The sequence below is a fragment of the Phasianus colchicus genome, chromosome 7, assembly GCF_987193195.1.
Source record: "Phasianus colchicus chromosome 7, bPhaCol1.hap1.1, whole genome shotgun sequence".
Lineage (NCBI taxonomy): Eukaryota > Metazoa > Chordata > Aves > Galliformes > Phasianidae > Phasianus > Phasianus colchicus.
In genome coordinates, this window is record NC_143442.1 from 19,607,859 (window position 1) to 19,625,036 (window position 17,178).

The following is a 17,178-nucleotide window of genomic DNA, read 5'->3' on the forward strand; positions in this document are numbered from 1 at the left end:
TTACAGTATGCTCTTGTCCAGTAGCCTAAGAAGCAGTTAAGAGAAGTTAGTGGCGAAATTGTAACACAAAGCTGTAATACAAAGCCAGCATCCTATTGCACCCTTCCTCCTTGGAGGGCCAGTGGTACTAGAAAGGAGATGTAAAAAAGAAAACACAGAAGGAAGTATGTTTACGTACTGTGAAAGTCAGCCTTTAGCAGCCTTTAGCACAAAAATACCATGACCGTTCCTGTGTTTATGTTCTTTACAGTAATTCTTCATTAAGAGTGAGAATTATGTTTGGGTAAACCATAGTAAGAAACAAACTTTGAAACATATTTGTTTCCCTTATGCCCAGCTCTGTATATTCTGTTTCTGCAGTGAAAATGGCATTCCAGTGCTCGTTTTAAAAGATCAGAAAGATATTGCCCTGGAAATAACAGTGACAAATAATCCATCTGATGCAAGAAATCCACAGAAAGATGGAGAAGATGCATACGAAGCTAAACTAATTGCAACTTTTCCAGATAGTCTGACTTATTCTGCATTCAGGGAGATGAGAGGATATCCTGTAAGTGTTTTTAAGAGAAAGGGTATTCAAATTTTAAAATGTTTTTAGCGTAAATTGAATTACAAATGTTTTCTACTTATTCAGGAAAAACAGCTCACGTGTGGTGCTAACCAAAACGGCTCTCAAGCAGAGTGTGAACTTGGAAATCCGTTCAAGAGAAATTCCAATGTGAGTTGCACTTACTTTACTCAAGCTATACAATTTGATTCCCGGCTGCAATCTTTCAAAGTTTCTGTGTCATAACTGGAAATTTTAACTTCAGAATTTGGTGGTTTGTTACTATAATATTGCATATATTAGTATCCTTTTTAAAATGTTCACGTTTCCTGGATGTTCTTTCTCACCTAGGTAACCTTTTATCTGATCTTAAGTACTACTAAAGTGAATGTTGATACAACAGACTTGGACATTAACCTCAAGCTGGAGACGTAAGTTTTCTTTGTGTGTTTCTGCGCATTATATTTTGAGATAGGTAAACATTTTGAATTAGTGGTTTGATTCATAAATGCAATTTAACAGTAAAATGAAAAACTTCTAAACTTGTAAAATCAGCAGCATTGTTTCCTTTCTATTGTAGAACAAGCACTCAAGTAAATTCAACTACAATTACAGCCAGTGCTAAAGTGGTTCTTGAATTGCTTTTGTCGCTCACTGGGTAAGTTTGATAGCAGAACAAATAGGGGTGCAGGCTGGGGGGAGAGCACCTCTGATGCAGACTTCATTACAACCTAATTTGTTTCCTTGTACCTGAACAGAGTGGCTAAGCCTTCTCAGGTATATTTTGGAGGTAACATCGTTGGTGAGAGTGCTATGAAATCGGAAGATAATATTGGAAACCTCATAGAGTATGAATTCAGAGTGAGTAGTTTAGAACAGTTTCTCCTTTTATGTGTATTAATTCTCAAAAATGTTACTGGATTTAAAAATGGATTTTCCCAAACTGCGGGAGCAGGATCTGTTTATCTTTCTGTGTCAAAAAAAAGTTTGTCGTAAACTTGGAGTTCGCTACAGTCGTGTAGACAAATGATTTGTTAAGTCTAAACCGTGGGTGTTTCATATGAAGACAGACTTCTAAACATCAGCAGCTTAATGTTATGAATTTTTGATCTTATAAGCTTGACATTTAGTTGCTTTCCAGATGTGCTAGTTTTCATATACATGTTGTCCTTAAGGTGTTTTCACTGGCTTTTAGTGGCTTTCTAATTTCCTGTTAATCTACATGACTCCAAGTCAGTAATGGTGATAAACTTCTTTGGCACAAATTCCACAACTTAAAGAAAGTTTATTTTCACAGGTAACCAACTTGGGCAGGCCACTGAAAACATTTGGTACAGCTTCCCTGGATATCCAGTGGCCAAAAGAAATTAGTAATGGTAAATGGCTGCTGTATTTGATGAAAATAGATTCCAAGGGCTTGGAAAAGATTTCCTGTCAACCACAGAATGAAATCAATTTTTTGCATGTTGCGGTATGTTATCCTATCTTCTTGTGTTCACTAATGGCTTCACCATTAAAACACCACAGCATTTGATAACAGAGTGTAAGAGCTTACCTCTAGAAGGAATTTTTTTGTCTTAGGAAAATTGTAAGCACAATACATAAACAATATGTTAGAGGCTAAGCTTGTTAAGAGACTTGGTAAAATAGATAATGAGGTAAGCTGAAGGACAGATGCTATGTCTCGGTGATTATATCTGCACTGGTACGTTTGGCTCTCACAGGATGAAACTGCTCCTTATGCATTTTAACTGCTTTAATGCATTTCATTAGTGTTACTGAAATCTGTTTATTTTCCTACATGGAAAAAATAAAAAGTAATCATTGGCCCAGTATGAGTTGGAATTCCCTGTACTTTTTTGAAAGAGCTTGTGCTTACTTGTAGTGTATTTCTTGCAAATAAATACCTTTATCAAACAAGAGTTTCATTATGCCAACTTAGCAAGCTTTTCTAAGCCTCCTGAGCCCTCATTTTCACTGTTTTTCATATAATCTCAACGTCATCTGGAAGAAGTTGTAATTGTAGCTACTAAAACTGCATGTACTTAAACCTATTCTTATCCTTTGATTGTTACTAAACTTTCTGTGAGTTTGTACTGACCACATCACCTGTAAATCTATTAACACAGTAACATTAATGTCATCTACACAGAACAAAAACAAACAGCATGAAAAGCTTTTTACATCTAAAAACTCAATGACATGTCAAAAGAAAGTAGGCAATTGGCTTTTTAGTGGTTAATCTCAAATTTTCATTATTCTGTCATTAGCAATGGCTGTAGAAAAAGGGGGATATATAACAATATCATACTGATCTAGGAACAAAAATTGTTGTTGTGCCTATATGAAAAGAAAAAATGTTTTTGTCACAACTCTGTCTTAATTCTATTTTAAAGGAATCCCATAACTCAAGAAGAAAGCGTGAGATTGCAGAGAAACAGATTACAGACAGCAAGACATTTTCTTTGTTTTCAGAAAGAAAATATAAGACCTTGGTAAGCATACTGCATCAACTAGTCTTGTTGGACATTTCCCTCTCCACTCTTAGCAGGGATTTTTGGAGTTTGGCAGTGTGAAAAATGATAGAGCTTTGATTTGTTTCTGTCTTAAATCCAAGCATTGATGCTTTTAGAATTTATTAATTCTTATTTACCTGCTGAGGTGAGAAAACTAGGAAAGAATTTCTCCATAGTTATCTATGCTAAAAAAAAAAACTAATTGCACCTTCATCATATTTTCCCATTGCTGTTGGTACAAAGGGATTTTGGTTCTTGTGCCTAAATACGATATTTAGAGTCCAATTTTAAATCCTGGTAGAGAATTGTGAAGATGCTTTTACATGTAAAAATTTGTACCTGCAGGACTGCAAGGTGAATGCACGGTGTGTGGACATAAAATGTCCTCTGAAAGGCTTTGACAGCAAGGCATCGATTTTGTTGCGTTCCAGACTGTGGAACAGTACTTTCTTGGAAGTAAGTCCTCTTGCCATTTCTGAAAGTTTAGAGTTCTTTCCTCTCGTATGTCTAATAACTGTATTTTATTTTGGAACAGGAATACTCCAAAATGAACTACCTGGATATTCTTGTTAGAGCCTCAATCAGTGTTCCTGCTGCAGCTAAGAATGTCAAACTTACAAATGAAGCTGCTCAGGTAGGTTCAGCACTTAATGCTAGCACAGATCATGTTATACGTTTCCAGCTTATCTCAAAGACTGGAAAAGATAAACTGTTCTAAAGCAAAAGAAGCTAATATATTGGATTTCTTAAATCAAATTTTGAATTTATGATCTCTTTCACATTCAGTTTGGTTGGCAAAACTTGCTGCTGTATTGAAATGATATCCATAGAAACTTTTTCTTCAAAAACATTACCTTGTATGGAAAAAAAAATGACTATAAATTACAGTTTAATATTAAACATGGATGCTTTTGAAATGCTTTTTCAATCTGTACATATTTTCTTTCCTCGAGGTGCGTGTTACAGTCTTTCCTGCAAAACCAGTAGCCCTTTATACAGGAGTGCCTTGGTGGATCATCGCAGTGGCTATTTTTGCTGGAGTACTCATGCTTGCGCTCCTAGTATTCTTGTTATGGAAGGTAAGTATTTACTTATTTGATTAATTCATGTTTCTTGGCATACAGGTGACAAGATAGCAAACAAATTAAGCAAACAATAAGTATTTTTGGTTTGCATTTGGGACTCAGAAAACAACAAAACAGCCCAAAATGTACATTACCTGTATCAGTTTCTCTATTTTTGAACATTTGGTGTGAAAATGATCATATAAGAAAACTCATTTCTATCCTTGGTAGGAAATATTTCTGTTTCTAGATCCTCAAAAGGAAATGTCTGAAACTTTGGCCAGACCTCAAAACAGCTGGGCAGAGAGACTGTAGATACTTCAGTACAAATGGATAATAGCTGCGGCTGCTGCGGTTAGGTGTAAAACTTTGTGAACTTTCCACAGGTGTTTTAGCAGGGCTTTTTTCTCATGGTATTTCTAATGCTATTAAACTCAAGAGTAGACGGCAAAAAAAAATACAACAACAAAAGATACAAAAATAGCACATTACCTGTGTGTTTTTCTTTTGTATGGGCTCCTTATCTTAAAAACCCTGAAGGATTAAATTCGTATTTAAAAGGAGAAGTTGAGAATTTGCAAAAGAAAAAATACAAGTACTTTTTAAACCGCTTTTGGCATTTTTACAATTAACTGTGTCTCCAAGTAGAACTGGGTAGTTTTTTTATTCTTATTACTTACTGGCTTTAGCAGTTACTATAAGTTGATGGGAAAGAAGACACTCATTTAGAAAGAGTGGGTGAAGAGGAATATCTTGTCACTTTCCTTTGGAGAAATTGGAGCAGGTGGCATTGTTGGACTTACTGCTTACTACAGATGACTTCTCATAGGGTACTTTTGATTTCTTTCTTCTCAAAGAAATGGACAGTCTGTTGCAACTCGATAAGCATTAACATTTTGGATGGGCTGTTAGGTTACAACTACTAGTCTTCTACTGAACATGAAAATGCTCTCATACACACTGTGAACTCCTTCTTTTGATGACAAAAAATCATCTTATGAAGGACAAACATTGTGTATCATAGGCAATTACATGGCTGGGGATGAGACGCATACTCCTGTTGAACAAGTCAAAGCATTTACCCTGTGCATAAATTTTGTATAGAGATCTTGCTGCTCTTTACAGATAGCTTCAGTTGCTACAGACATGCTGTATAATTAGCTTTTCTTCACAAAACAATGCATTAAGATTTTAAAATTAAGCCTCTAAAATAACATTCCTTACACCCCAGGTTATTTTGCTCTTGTATACAGTAAGTTAGTCCCAGAAGTTCTCAAATCTAGTAACAGCAGCTGACTTTTCTTGTGAAAACTTCCTAAAACTTTGGGCAACCAGCCTGTGAAGGGATTACGGAAAGGTTATTCAAGTTGGTTCTAATAGGTTTAAGTCTTCTTCTGGTCCACTGAAATTGACTAAATACCTTCCTTCCTTGTAGTGTGGTTTCTTCAAAAGAAGTAAGAAAGATCATTACGATGCCACATATCACAAGGCTGAGATCCATGCTCAGCCATCTGATAAAGAGAGGCTTACTTCTGATGCGTAGTATTGATCTACTTCTGTAATTGGTAATTGATGATATTTTTTAATTTTTAGCTGTGGTGGCACATGCTGTGGGTGTGGTGGCTAACGATGAAGCTTTTGCTGCATATTTTCTATTAACTTTTGAATTTCAGACTGTCAGTACTTGCTTGCGTATTCTGTTAATAGATTTTCAGCTTTTAGTGTACATAAACACAGGTCCTTACCTTGGTCTAAGAAGCTTTTAGTTCTCTAGAAAACATATTGATCTGTTGCAGTGGTTTTTAGTCCTTTTAACTGACTTTTTTTTAAGCTTTAGAGATGGTAATCAACAATGCAGAGTTAATATTTACAGCTAAGACTACCTAGAAAATAAACTTGCTTTATTAACCTTTTACTGCATGCTTAAAAATAAAGTTGCTAATAACAAAAGGAATTTTCTTAAATAAAAGGTAATTGCTGTGGAAAGACCTATTTTTCTTCAGTTTGGAAAATACTTTTCTAGAAGAAACTTCTCTGCTGAAGCTACCAGGATGCATGACAACTTACGTTTCTTTACTCAACTTGTACTCAAGACAATATGTGCACATACAGGATATTAATTAGAGATGCTGTGAGATGAGGGGTTGGGAAGGAATTCTTATCTAAAATCTGTCGAAACTACATGTAATGAAATTTTCATTACAAGATGGACCAAATTTTTAGCTTTGTCGGTTTTTTTTCCCCTCTAAAAAGACAGGTCTATTGAAGTTTTATTTTTAAACGTTTTTTTTTTAAACAAGTCCAAAAGAAACCTGACCTCTTTTGTTTTTTTGATGGTAGTATGTAATCACAATTTGGCACAATGTCTCATACGTTCAGTCTTCAGAAACCTATCAACATGTCAAATGTTTGCCAATCATCATCACTGTACCATTGTGGCCGAAGCTCATTTTATTTTGAATATTCATTTCAGTCTTAAGCAGTTGAAAAAAGAGATAAGGTTTTATAGCAGTTTCAATTAACAAGAAAACTTTTGGGGCACAAACAAGGTTTACTGTATTTCATAGAGGGAGGTGTTCAGCAGAGAATATTACAAAATTTAAATTTATGTCTGTTTTTCACTCTGTGGCAAATTAAGCAAGACTTGTGCTCTAATACTACACATGTATGGTTAGTTAAGGTAGTATAGTAATGATGGTGCTTTGAAAAGATGACTCCTAGTGTAAGCTTTCCTCGAAAGCCCTGGAAATCTTTCTACAAGTTTAATGGTAAATTATGTCAACATACAGGAAGGTAATGAAGTACATACCTTCCTTTGATTCAGGAGAAGTAAGCGTTCCTGAACTGTATGTACACCTTTGTTTAGTATGGAGTTTTCTCGATACATGACAGAACAACTTTAGAGAAAGACTCATATGGTGCATTCTAAGTCTATATGTTTTTGTATTCAGTTTTCTTACCTTTATGAAGAATGCATTGCCTCTGTAGTTGTTGTACTTCCACAGCAACTTCAGTCTAAACTCTTCTTTTTCTCCTCACCCCAGTGTGGGTTCTTCCAGCGATCCAGGTACGATGACAGTGTCCCCCGCTATCATGCTGTAAGAATTCGAAAAGAAGAACGAGAGATCGAAGACGGGAAATGCAAGGATCTTGAGACAAAACAGTGGTTCACAAAATGGAATGAGAATGAAAGTTATTCTTAGGAAAAAGTTGTTTCCCTCCTCAAAGTTCAGATAGAGCATAATGCTTTCGTTAATGGTAAACTCGTGGACTTAGACCTATGAACACTATGGACATTTTCGCTGTTTGTATGTAGATATTACTACTTATACTGCGCCTTCTGTTTGCACAGTTAAAATTGCTTTGTGAGTCCTTATTGGCACTATTTAATTTCCACTCTGCCTCTTTTTCCCCCCTTCAAATCTAACTCAGGGTTTAGAAGACACTGTGTTGATTTGGGCTCTCTTCTGCAGAACATGCAAACCCACTCTGGTAGGCTTTTTCCTGTGCTCCTGATGTTCCTGGGAATGCCAGCAATGCATGATTGAGATCAGCATAAATTCTCCAGCCTTCCCTTAAAGCGTGGTCCCTTACAAACACACTGGCCTTAACATATGTAGCTCAAGTATCGTCCGAAGACCTGCAAATCTATTTTAGTCATAAGCTTTGCTGCCACAATAGCTAGGGCTTACAAAAAGCATCATCTTCAGTTGTATGCAGAATAGGTCACGTTGCTCAATTTTTAAAATCAGATTATGTAAATCTTGCTCACAACAAATATACACAGGTTGTTTTTTTGTTAGTTTTTTAAAAAAGAGGCTTGAATATTAGATGTACTTTTTGTATATATATATATTTTAGTCATTTTTGTATTTATTTTTGTTATCAGTTGTTGTCTTTGACTAACTGATAGGCCAAAGACTTACCTGAACCTTGAAACCACTGTGCTTATGAACTTCAGAAGATGAGACCTGAGGCTTTCATTGTATTTTAATAAATCACTGAAGGTGCCAATACTTTCTAAAAATGTAAATATTTATTCCAGTGATGTATGTGGGATTTTTTTTTCCATGATATTTGTAACTTGATCTGATAGGAACTACCAGGTTTTGTCATATGACTTTGTACATTACTTCAGACTATTAAGCAGTTCAGACACCAAGCATAGGTAGGGATTTTAAGATACAGTTTTATGCTTTACTACAAGTGAGAAGTTCTCTGGAAACAGCTTTCCAGCTTCATAAGGACTTCCTGTCTGGCAAAAGGTGTTGACTACTACAACTGTTACAAAGCACTTGACGAGGCTGTATATGCCTATCTTAGCTACAAGGATCTGAGCTGATCCACTTTGAGACTACTGAACCCTCTTGAATACCCGAGCGTTCTTAAGACAACAGCCACAATGTTGTGCTTATCAGCAGTCTAATCATTGATAAAACTGTATAAAGAGTTTACCCTTTTTCTTTTATTCTTCTTCTAAAGCACTGGTACTCCTTAAGAATGAAGATTAGTTTGCAGTTGTTTATTCCATATAGAACGAAATTCTGCTCAAGAAGCATGCATGTTAGTTGTTAGCAGTTTAAACTATGCAAAAACCTCTTGGTACTTTTTCCTCTCAGAGGTGAAAACCTGCAATGAGGGCAGTTGTCAGGTGATTGATTTCTGCTACTAACTTTTAAGATACCTTTTTAGAAGCTATGCTCACCTAAAATGCTATTCTTACAGAAAGGGCAGTAATTTAGTAGGCTCTTCTTCCTCCCACTAAGTAATCTCAGCACGTGACCCTGATTTTATGAATCCTGACAAATGCATTTAGCTGCTACTCAGTTTTTGAGCTTTCTTAAAAACAGCTTATTCACTGCAAGGCTCAGCAGCATAAGCAGCCAGGCTAACGAGGTGCTAAGATGCTTGATAACCAACTACTCCCAGCCTCTGATTTAAAAGCAGATTGTGGCCCTCTCCTGTCAAGACCATGAATGTCTTTGCAGTGCTAAACTGAAAATTGTTTTCAATAAGTCACATCACTGGCAAACTTTTATTTCAAACTTTTTTTTAAATACCAGCTAACATTGCTACATCATTCCATTATTAGAAATTACCTGTGGATATTTGTATAGAAGTGTGAAATAAATTTTTTAAAATTAAACATTGTTCTGGTAATTGTGGTTTTTTATCATAATTACACGAGATAGTCACAGCTAGGCTCACTGGTACATCAGAAAGGCAAACTGAACGTTGCAAACATCAACATTCGTGCTGTAAATATTGCCATTCCCCCTAAGAGACCTGCCCATTGCCACGGGGCAGATAACTCAGTCTCACACCTGCAGGCAAGCTGCCACAGTTCCTAGCACTCCAACAGCTGGGCCACAGCACTGCTGGGCTTAGCAAAACTAGTCAAGGATCTCACCTGCCTCTGTACCTAGCAGTGAAATCTGCTACTGACTGACAACTACTTGGCCACAGGATCCAGTTTCAACTCATAAAAGACAGAAAAAACAAAATGACACAGGAAAAAAAGAAAATCTCAAAAGAAACCCTGTGGCTTATCTCTAAATTTAAGACATCAAGTCTTCAATTTGCTTTGCTAAAAGGAAGTCATATAATCCGGAAAGTTAGAAAATACTACTGAGATCATCTAGTCCAACCATCACCACCATGCCCACTAACTCACACTCCCAAGAGCCACATCTACTCTTCTTGAACACCTCCAGGGATGGTGACTCCACTGCCCACCTAGGCCACCTGTTCCAATACCTCACCACTCTTCCAAGAGAAGAAATTTTTCCTAATATTCTCCTGGCACAACTTAAGGCAATGACAATCCCTCTCGTCCTATTGCTGTTAGCTGGGAGAAGAGGCCAACCACAACCTCCTCTCAGGTCATTGTAGAGAGTGACAAGTTTTCCTTGAGCCTCCTCCAGCCTGAACAATCTCAGTTCCCTGGCGGCCCCCCTCGTTGTGCTCCAGACCCTTCACCAACTTCATTTGGAAGAGGAGCCCTGAAGATGAGAAGGATACTAGACATCCTAGACAAAATCAAAAAAACGACCAACAACAACAAAAAAAGAAAACATCCCTAAACAGTTTTGTAGTTACAGAGCTAGCTCTGCAGCTACAGCTAGAAGTTGATGCTCTTGAATCAGGTCAAAGATACAATATTACTACAAGCAGGCTGCTTCCACAACTAAATCCACAAACATCCACAAGAAACAACAGACTTGGAGGAACAGTTAAATGACCTCTTAACAACTCTGCTTGATGGCAGAAGAAATGTAAGACAGTGATCATCACCACCACAGGCTGTGCCAGCACCAGGCAGGGGCTGAGGGCAGTGTGGGTGTGCCCAGACCCCCTGTGCAGATCTTCTTCCTGCAATACTTCCTGTCTGGAATGCCCATGGAAAACAAAAGAAGCCAAATTCTTTTGTGAATAGCTGACTTAATTATTGATACACTTAAATATATAAAAAAAGTACTGTATATATACACACAACTTACATTTTAACATAAATGAAAGCATCATAGTTTAACCAGCATCCTATACGTTCATATTATACACACAGATACTAGGTATCATAAACATATACACTGGAGTGCCATAGATGGTGGCATATGTATGGTAGCATAAGTGTATAGAATTTGTACTCAAATTCAAATAAGTACATATATATTTGCATCTGTATATGTAATGCATCTATAAGAATGTATATACATACACAAGGCCTAACACGTGTGCACACTATGTAGCCTGAGGTACACGACTGAAATCCTAGCGAACCACAGCACATCACTTACGGTTAACCCAGAGCACGGCAGGCACAGCTTTCATCAGACACTTTCAAAGGACGGGGCCATGCTGGCACAACGTGCTGCGGAGAGCAGCTGATAGGTGGGAGAAGAGCAGGCGGAGGGCACGCCTACAAACACCTCAACCATCACAATGTAAGCTGAGGTGAAAGCTTTTGAAGATGGCCCTAAAACACCTCCCCCATTCTGACCTCACATACTGCAGTGCTGTCTCTGCACCAGTGCACCTGAACTAAAAAAAAAAACAAAAAACAATCCAGAATGCACAGAGCCAGAAAGCTGCTGGCGCACAAACATGGGGCACTTTGGGGAGGAGAGAGGATCAGGAGCCTGGACCAGCAGCACAAGGCCAGAGATCCCCTGCAGAGACCCTCCCCGGTCCAAACCCTGCTCAGCGCAGGTCCAAACCAGAGCAGGTTGCTCAGGCCCAGGGCAGCTCTTAAACATCTCCAGAGACAAACTTCTGCAGCCTCTATAAATGAGCAACCCACGCCAGTGGCTGACAGCCTCACAGCAGAAGTCTTCCTAGATTTAAGGGGGATTTCCTCTGCACAGTGGCCCTTGTTGCCAGTCAGTGCTTTTATGTGGCTTGGCCTTCACCGTGCCCACCACTCACCCCTCCCAGCCCTCACTGCCCTGTGCAGGGAGCCTCCAGCGCCCCATCTCCTCCTCTCAGCATGAAGCAGCTGCTTACTGCCAGCCCACTTTTAAGGAGCACAAAGCACTGCACTGCGGTGCATTACTACACCCCATGCACAGCCAGCTGTGATCCTCACAAGAAGAAAGCAGTAGTGCTTCACCTCTCCTCTTCCCACAAAAACAAGGGTGCAACTGCAGTATAAGCTTTGTTTTTCCAACGGAGACACCCACCATCATCAATTCCAATTTCTGCTTTCTGATCCTGACTCACGTGGATGTGGCAAAAACTCACAAACTCGAATTTAATTATGTATTGGATAAAGAGACACAAAGACATCTCTTTGCCCTTCTTGAACCATTGGTAATTTGATACAGATTCATACAGATGACACTCCACATGTTAGATCAACCTTGTTGCTATTTTATATACGCTTTTAGTTCTACTTGTGTAAAAAAGAAAGGGATGAAAGCCACAACAAACCAACAGAACTCCATGAAACGTTCCTAGCATAGCAAAAGCAAGATACTGATAAAAATGGGAGAGCAAAGACAAGCCTTTGTGCAGAGCAAGTACACTGAAGAACCATGGGGGCACACCAGAGGGCATCACAGGAAAGTGCATAAGCTGTTGAAAAAAAAGAAAGACCAATATATTCTATATATATGCCCAGAAGCAGGACAATTTGGGATTTGAATCTACAATGTAGCTAGTCTGGAAGAGGGGGAAAAAAGAAAAAAAAAAAAAGCAGCAGTATATGCAGCAGTTAGGCACAGTGACTTCCAGTAAGGGTCATTTACAGTCTGACCTTACAAACCAAAACTCTTCCTATGAAACACTCTACAAGAATGACATGCTCTCAGTTATCTTTTTAAACCTTAAATGCTTTTAAATTTTAGATTGAAATTGCAATTGGTTAGGTTAAAATAAAACCTTATGCTTCAACTACCTTAAAATCCACTTCCTCTTTAAATTATGAAACCAGGTGTATTACATGCAGGCATACCAACAAGCAGGAGCAGGAGACTAGAGAAATGTCACCTAACAGAAATAACACCTTTATCTGTTTGGTTTCGCATAAGAACTTACAGAAATTAGCACATCAGAAATCCAGTTGGCATCACACTGGAATAGATTAGAGGAAGTAGCCCCCTCCTTTGAACAGCCTCTCATGCTTTTATGCCCTTCTTCTACTGAAGCACCCCAACCTGCACCAGGAGGCCACATCAGGCAGAGCAGAGCAGGACGACCCCTCCCTCCCCGGTGCCAGTGCTGGCCCTGACGCAGCCCCAGGTGCGGTTGGCTCCTCTGGCTGCCAGGGCACACTGCTGACTCAGATGCAACTTGCTGCCAACTGGAACGCCCAGATCCCTTTCCACAGGCCTGCTGTCCAGCCCCTGCCCCCCCAGCCTGTACACAGAGCCCCAGGGCTGCCCCATCCCACAGGCAGAATCCGGCACTTGCTCTTCTTCACGCACATGGTGAGCACCCTCTGATTCGTCTGGACCTTGGTGCAAGGCCCCTCTGCCCTCGAGCGAGTCAACACCCCTCCCAGTTAAGCATCACCCACAAATTCACTTAATGTGACTTCAAGATCTTTATTGGAGTCATCGACAAAAGCATTAAAGAGACCTGGTCCAAACACGGGGCCCCGAGAAATCCCACCAGTGGCAACTAGGGCAGCTCTCAGGCCGCAGCCTCCCCTTGCCCAACACAGCCCTGTTGTGGCAGACATCTTGGGACATTCTGAGGGTCACACCTGGGGATGGTTGTCTGATGTCACCAGCCACCTCCCTGATGACCGCCATAAGTGCGGGGACCCCGTCAACAGAACACCAGTCGCTGACTGACCTGCGCCTTGACAGCACAGAGCTACGCTGAGGAGCAGCTTACTTGGAGCCTTCCCACCCGCTGTTCCCAACCCCTGTGGAGGAGCATGGATCCTCCTCCACTGAAAAGGTGTCGGCTGATGGGGAGCAGCCACCAACCCGAGCCGATGGATGTCAGTGCACCTGCAGGCGACACCATTGAGCCCACAGAGGTGGACCCACCTCCAGAAGATGAGCCAATGGAGGTGGATCACCTAACTCAAGGAGGAGCAGGCACCACAACATCATGCATGCTTGGAGATGGTGCTACATCCAGAGGTGTGCAAGGGGCTCTCGATTTCCATCTTGGTCTTGAAAGTGACCATGCCAGAGTGCCCCTGCGCCAGCAGCTGCTCCCCATCACTCTTCCTTCCCCGTTCCCCCTCCTCATCCTTCCCCAAGACCTCTCACCTCTTCTTTCCTGAGCTCTGAGGAAAAGGGAAAGACTGAGTCTGAATCCTCTGAGCACAACAAGAAACCAGTGGACAGCTGTGAGCTTCCTGCAGCCTCCACATGAGCCCTGAGAAAGAGGGCAGCACTGGAACTGGGTCCTCTGAGCTCTGCCTGGACAAGAGGAGTCCAGCAGATGGCCCTAGTTCCCTGTATCTTCCAGGTGAGCTCTGAGGAAGAGGGCAGGACTGGGACTGTTGTCCTCTGAGCTGCTGCACTGGGACAACAGGAAGAGTTCAGTGGACAGCCCTGAGCTCCATGAGGCCTCCAAGTGAGCTCTAAGGAAGAAGACAGGACTGGGACTGGTGTGCAATGAGCTGTGCCAGGACAAGAGCAAAAGGCCAACTGATGTCCCCAAGTGCCCTGTGGTACTCCAGGTAGTGTCAGAGAAGCTCCAAATGCAGCTGTTCCTTTGTAGAAGCAGAGGACCGTGGTTTGCATGGGAAGAAGGGTTGGCAGTCAGCATGAAGGCTCATTCCAGTTGCTCCTTCAAGACTTTTTTTACAAGTTTGGACCATAAACCATTTAAAAGGACTAAACAAAATCATAATTGTAATAAAAAAGCTAACCTAGTAAGTGTGTCTCCATTTTTGGTACAGTAGTGTGCACTGGGACTACTGTGACCCCTCTTGTTCTCCCCAGCACCGACTGATTTTGTCCTCTGGGGTGACAGCCCAGCCAGCAGCCCAGGGGGAGACTGCAGGCTTGGCCTTTGCTCAGTCCTGGGCACAAGAGGCTAAAGGGAGCTGTAGGGCAGCAGAGGTGCCCCCTCCATGTCCCCAGTGATCTCCACAGCTGCAGGAACTGTGATGGCTGCCAAGACAGAATTCGCAGCCCACCGATGGCAGCCAAGCACTCCAGCTGCCGGGTGGGCTCAGCACTCTGTCAGTGCCCAGCACTGCAGCAGGAAATGTGCCCAGGCAGCAGCAATAGGCATGAGGAGCCACAGCAGGAGATGGCTTGGAGCAGTACAGAAACCAGCATTTGTTCAGCTGTGGCTGGTGACCCCCAGCTCAGAAACTTCCTGAGATCTCTCTTCAAGGCCTCTCTGCCCTGCAGGGAGGTGATGGCTCCTCCCAACTGTGTGTCATGATACAGAATGCATACAGACGGTTTTGAAATAGGACAGTTATTTAAGTACAAGGGGCTTAAAGCTCATGGTTTTTTGTTTTGTTTTGTTTTGTTTTGTTTATTTTTTTCCCCTTTAACAGAATCTTTTCATTACGATAACCTGATTACAAACAGCAGATGTGTCTGAATTACAAAGCAAGAAACTCAATGATGGATTTCACATAGAGGCCAGAGACCACAAGAACACAGAATGGTACAGTTTCCCAGGAGCTTTTTTCTTAGGCTTATAGTCTTAAAATGTGGGATTTTCCAGTCCAGTGGGATGGGGTTATGGCAGTGAGTATGGGAAGTGACTGCAAAAACAAGAAGGATGATGTCTGCAATTGTACTCAAGCTGAAAACTGATGTTATAGAATTTTCTAAGCTGGAAGGAATCTTTAAGGACCACTGAGCCCAAATCCTGGCTCCACACGGGAACATCCAAGATTCAAACCCTGTCTGACAGAAGTGTTCAAATGCTCCTTGAATTCCAACAGCTCAAGGCTGTGCCCACTGCCCTGGGCTGCCTGTTCCGTGCTCACTGCACTATGGTGAAGAACCTTCTCCTAACACCCACCTGACCCCTCTGACAGCTCCATATCATTTCCTCATGCCCTGTCGCTGTCACCAGAGAGCAGAGATCAGTGCTCTGATCCCTCTGCTCCCCTGTGAGGAGCTATAGGCCTCCATAAGACCTTCCGTAAGCTCATCTGCTCTGGGCTGAACAAACCCAGGGAATTCTCAGATATTTAACAAAACACATTTTCATGGACTGGTATGCAATCAGTGGTTTCAAGGTGACCAAGAAAAAGCTGACACCTGGGCACCAGCATGCAGGTGGAAAAGATGAAACCAGCCCAGAATCATTTTAAGCAGCTGCAACAAATTACAAACACCCACCTTACTGCCTGTGGGTACTGCTTTAAACTGCTACTAGCTCACAGCTGAGACCGTTATAAGCCAGTTTTAAGAACAGCAATATGGAAGCCAAGAAGGAGCCTCCAACTGCTCTAAGACTGAGAAACGTATGAGCTCCTGCAAGCAGCACTGCAACACAGCATCGTTAACCTGTGTTTGTACAGACAGAAGGGTTGTTGGCTTGCCCTGTTAGCCACTGCTGCTGGTCAGAGTAGTGCCGGGAACCCACATTTCAGTAAAAGATAGAAGTACAGGTCTGCCTACAAACAAATCAGTTTGATCCTGAACCAGCTCCGTCCTTCCTTCTAATGTTACTGCTCAGAAAATTGCCTTTGGAGGTGGAGCAAATCAGCATGCGCTCTGCACTTTAATGCAACATCCAGAACGAAAAGAAGCACCACCACCACATAACTAAGGATGCTACCTATCCCCAGCACTCTCGCAGGACCAGCGACGCGCTGCGCAGGGTAACGCGGCAGAACCGGCAGAGCGATTCCCGGCTGGCACGGGACTTCGGCCGCCTGTTCCCAGCACAGGCGAGATGTTCAGGGGAGAACAGGCCACGTCTGGCGGTTAATTTCATGAGAAACAACCACAAGCATCCATACAAAAGCAAGCGGCGCGGGGCCAGACCCACCACAGCTCGGCTCCGAGCGCCGTGCTGAACGGCAGGGTTCAACGCCCCCATCACAGAAAACGCGTCGGAACGGCCGCGATCGCACCTAACGCCTTTTCCATCGACGCTCCGAGGTTTTCGCTTGAGTAGAGCACGAACCCACCAGACACGTCCCGTTGCCTCACACGCGCCCGCACGAGCGCCCTCACAGCCGTCTGCAGACCCGCGGCGCGTGCCGCCCGACTACACGGACATCGGCGCCGCGGCATCCCGGCTTCATTTCTGCCCCACCGCAGCGCGGCACCTCCGGAGCCCGCTTTCCCTCAGCGCCGCTCCGCGCCTCGCCGCACCCCTCGCTGAGGCGCCCCTCAGCCCGGCCGCCATTTCCCGCTTCTCCCCCCCTCGCCACTCCCCCGGCCCCGCTCGCGACCGCAGCCCCTCCGCCCTCCCGAGCGCCGCACGCCGTACCTTGCCGAGGCCGGGCTTCTCTTGGAGCGAGCGTCGTCTCTCGCCGGGACGCGCGTCGGCGGCCGCCTCGGTAGCGCCGGGCGGGGTCTCCTCGCCTGGGAGCCGCCCTCTCCTCCGCCCCGCCGCCGCTGCGTGGGGCCGGGCCGGGAGGACGCGCGCCGCCTCGGGCACCTCC

The 17,178-nt window shown here is 42.6% G+C and overlaps 1 protein-coding gene and 1 long non-coding RNA gene across 14 annotated transcripts in view; one reads left to right on the plus strand and one right to left on the minus strand.

Annotated features, from left to right (window-relative positions):
* ITGA6 (integrin subunit alpha 6) overlaps positions 1–9,273 on the plus strand; it is a 114,598-nt gene extending 105,325 nt beyond the window's left edge. For 7 of the 8 annotated variants that reach the window (XM_090144028.1, XM_031599471.2, XM_090144029.1 and 4 more), the window contains 11 exons: positions 361–550; positions 635–718; positions 899–978; positions 1,128–1,205; positions 1,306–1,408; positions 1,845–2,018; positions 2,944–3,042; positions 3,409–3,519; positions 3,599–3,697; positions 4,017–4,142; positions 7,172–9,273. In XM_090144028.1, the coding sequence (XP_090000154.1) occupies positions 361–550; positions 635–718; positions 899–978; positions 1,128–1,205; positions 1,306–1,408; positions 1,845–2,018; positions 2,944–3,042; positions 3,409–3,519; positions 3,599–3,697; positions 4,017–4,142; positions 7,172–7,330 (1,303 nt within the window). In that variant the 3' untranslated portion in view covers positions 7,331–9,273. Of the gene's footprint in view, positions 1–360; positions 551–634; positions 719–898; positions 979–1,127; positions 1,206–1,305; positions 1,409–1,844; positions 2,019–2,943; positions 3,043–3,408; positions 3,520–3,598; positions 3,698–4,016; positions 4,143–5,562; positions 5,693–7,171 lie in introns of all 8 variants that reach the window. The other variant, XM_031599469.2, reaches the window with a different exon arrangement.
* The window catches only part of LOC116232855 (uncharacterized), a 37,826-nt gene extending 20,654 nt beyond the window's left edge, over positions 1–17,172 (minus strand). The window contains exons 1-3 of one of the 6 annotated variants that reach the window (XR_016468277.1): positions 17,004–17,172; positions 7,088–7,223; positions 4,620–4,661 (exon numbers count right to left, since the gene is read on the minus strand). This is a non-coding gene — a long non-coding RNA (uncharacterized LOC116232855). The remainder of the gene's footprint in view (positions 1–4,619; positions 4,662–7,087; positions 7,224–17,003) is intronic. The other 5 variants (XR_016468278.1, XR_016468279.1, XR_016468280.1 and 2 more) reach the window with 5 other exon arrangements.
* Positions 17,173–17,178: the final 6 nt, after the last annotated feature.